The sequence below is a fragment of the Sphaeroforma arctica genome, assembly GCF_001186125.1.
Source record: "Sphaeroforma arctica JP610 unplaced genomic scaffold supercont1.54, whole genome shotgun sequence".
Lineage (NCBI taxonomy): Eukaryota > Ichthyosporea > Ichthyophonida > Sphaeroforma > Sphaeroforma arctica.
Genome location: NW_014040504.1, coordinates 67129 through 68550, shown reverse-complemented (window position 1 = coordinate 68550; position 1422 = coordinate 67129). Strand labels below are relative to the sequence as shown.

Here is a 1422-nt window from a genome sequence, read left to right as displayed (position 1 = left end):
ACTAGTACAAACATCTCGGGTATAAAACCAAAGGTGAGGTCAGAAATAAATACATATATTTGCACTTTATTTAAAGTCTACTACATTGCACTCTAACAATTGAAACTATTTCCTTTGTCCTTCTCCCGATAGGCTTCATTTACGGCTTATTGGCAAAAAGAATACAACTATCTGCTACTATGTAAATCAAGACCTCGCCAAACCGTACAGCTTGATTAATAAACGCACGGTCTGTTCCAGCACTACAGTTTGATGTTTGTCTTTCAATCTTGCAGCCATAAATGGTGCAACATTTGGTCAGGAGGTCATTAGATTTATTTTGATAAAATTTGTAAATTAGGTCTAGGGTTATTAAAGTATTTCTGATCAAATAAAACATATGGGTTTATAAACAAAGATATTCAATAAATAACCAACGACTAACCTCTGTAGAGGGGCGTGCGTTGAGACATAGTTATTGAAGCTGGTCGAATCCGCCCATGGCAATAAATGGAGGACGCATAGACAACCAGGTACAAGAGTCGTCAGATAGCGGGATATACAGCAGTGAATCGAGTATGCCATCACTGTTATCAAACAATAGTGACAGCGAGGGAGAAGTGGTGTCAGCAAGAGAAAGAAACGATTCGACACCTACGACGAAGCATGGAGGTACACGCAACCAAAACATTGATCAGAAGTAAGGTCTACGGTTGATACAAATGCAAAGAATAATACAAAGACAATGGTTAGCTTATGTTGGATGATGTGCAGACAGAGGATTGGCAACAAACGAGGGTACAAAATGACCAGCCGGACATGGGACAAGAAAGTCGACCAGAAATGGGAAGTAACATGAACGACGCAACGAGGTTGTTGACAAGGACAAATAACCCAAGTGAGAAAGGTCAGGAAGAGTTGAAGCAACGATAATTCACTCAAGCAGAATGATATCACATAATTTAAGCAAGAAGTAATAGGGTTGGTAAGCTGCGAAAAGTTTCGAATACATGGGACATGGAATTGGGGCGACATACAATGGAGTGACATATGATGACCATAGAAAAAGGAGCGTTAGCATTTTAGAACTAGCCGGTATAAGTATAAATGTTAAGTTGGAGCATATTAACAAGATAGAGAATGGGAGCATAACGTAATGTACATAATATTAGGGGTCCATATATACGTAAACACAAAAGAATATATGTACAAGAAACATAGACGTCCAGGAACAGCACATACATAGTAGGGCATAGATACAGGGCCCTTCGTGAATACTGTTAGAGAGAACATATATTCAAAGGATAGTTTGAAGAAGCGGATAAAGTGATAGAAAAATCTAGAATACTGTAGGTGTGATATGTAAGGTAACATAGAGGATAGCTACATGGAACTACAATGGTCATGGAGACTATCATCTATAAGGAATACAGATCGGATACA

General features: G+C 38.6%; 1 protein-coding gene across 1 annotated transcript; it reads left to right on the top strand.

The window, feature by feature from the left end:
• Positions 1–479: 479 nt before the first annotated feature.
• On the top strand, positions 480–912 carry SARC_01381 (hypothetical protein; the record flags this gene model as incomplete). Its single annotated transcript, XM_014304898.1, has 2 exons — positions 480–651; positions 758–912. 2 exons carry the CDS (start codon positions 480–482, stop codon positions 910–912), a joined length of 327 nt encoding a protein of 108 aa, XP_014160373.1.
• Between the last annotated feature and the right edge of the window lie 510 nt (positions 913–1422).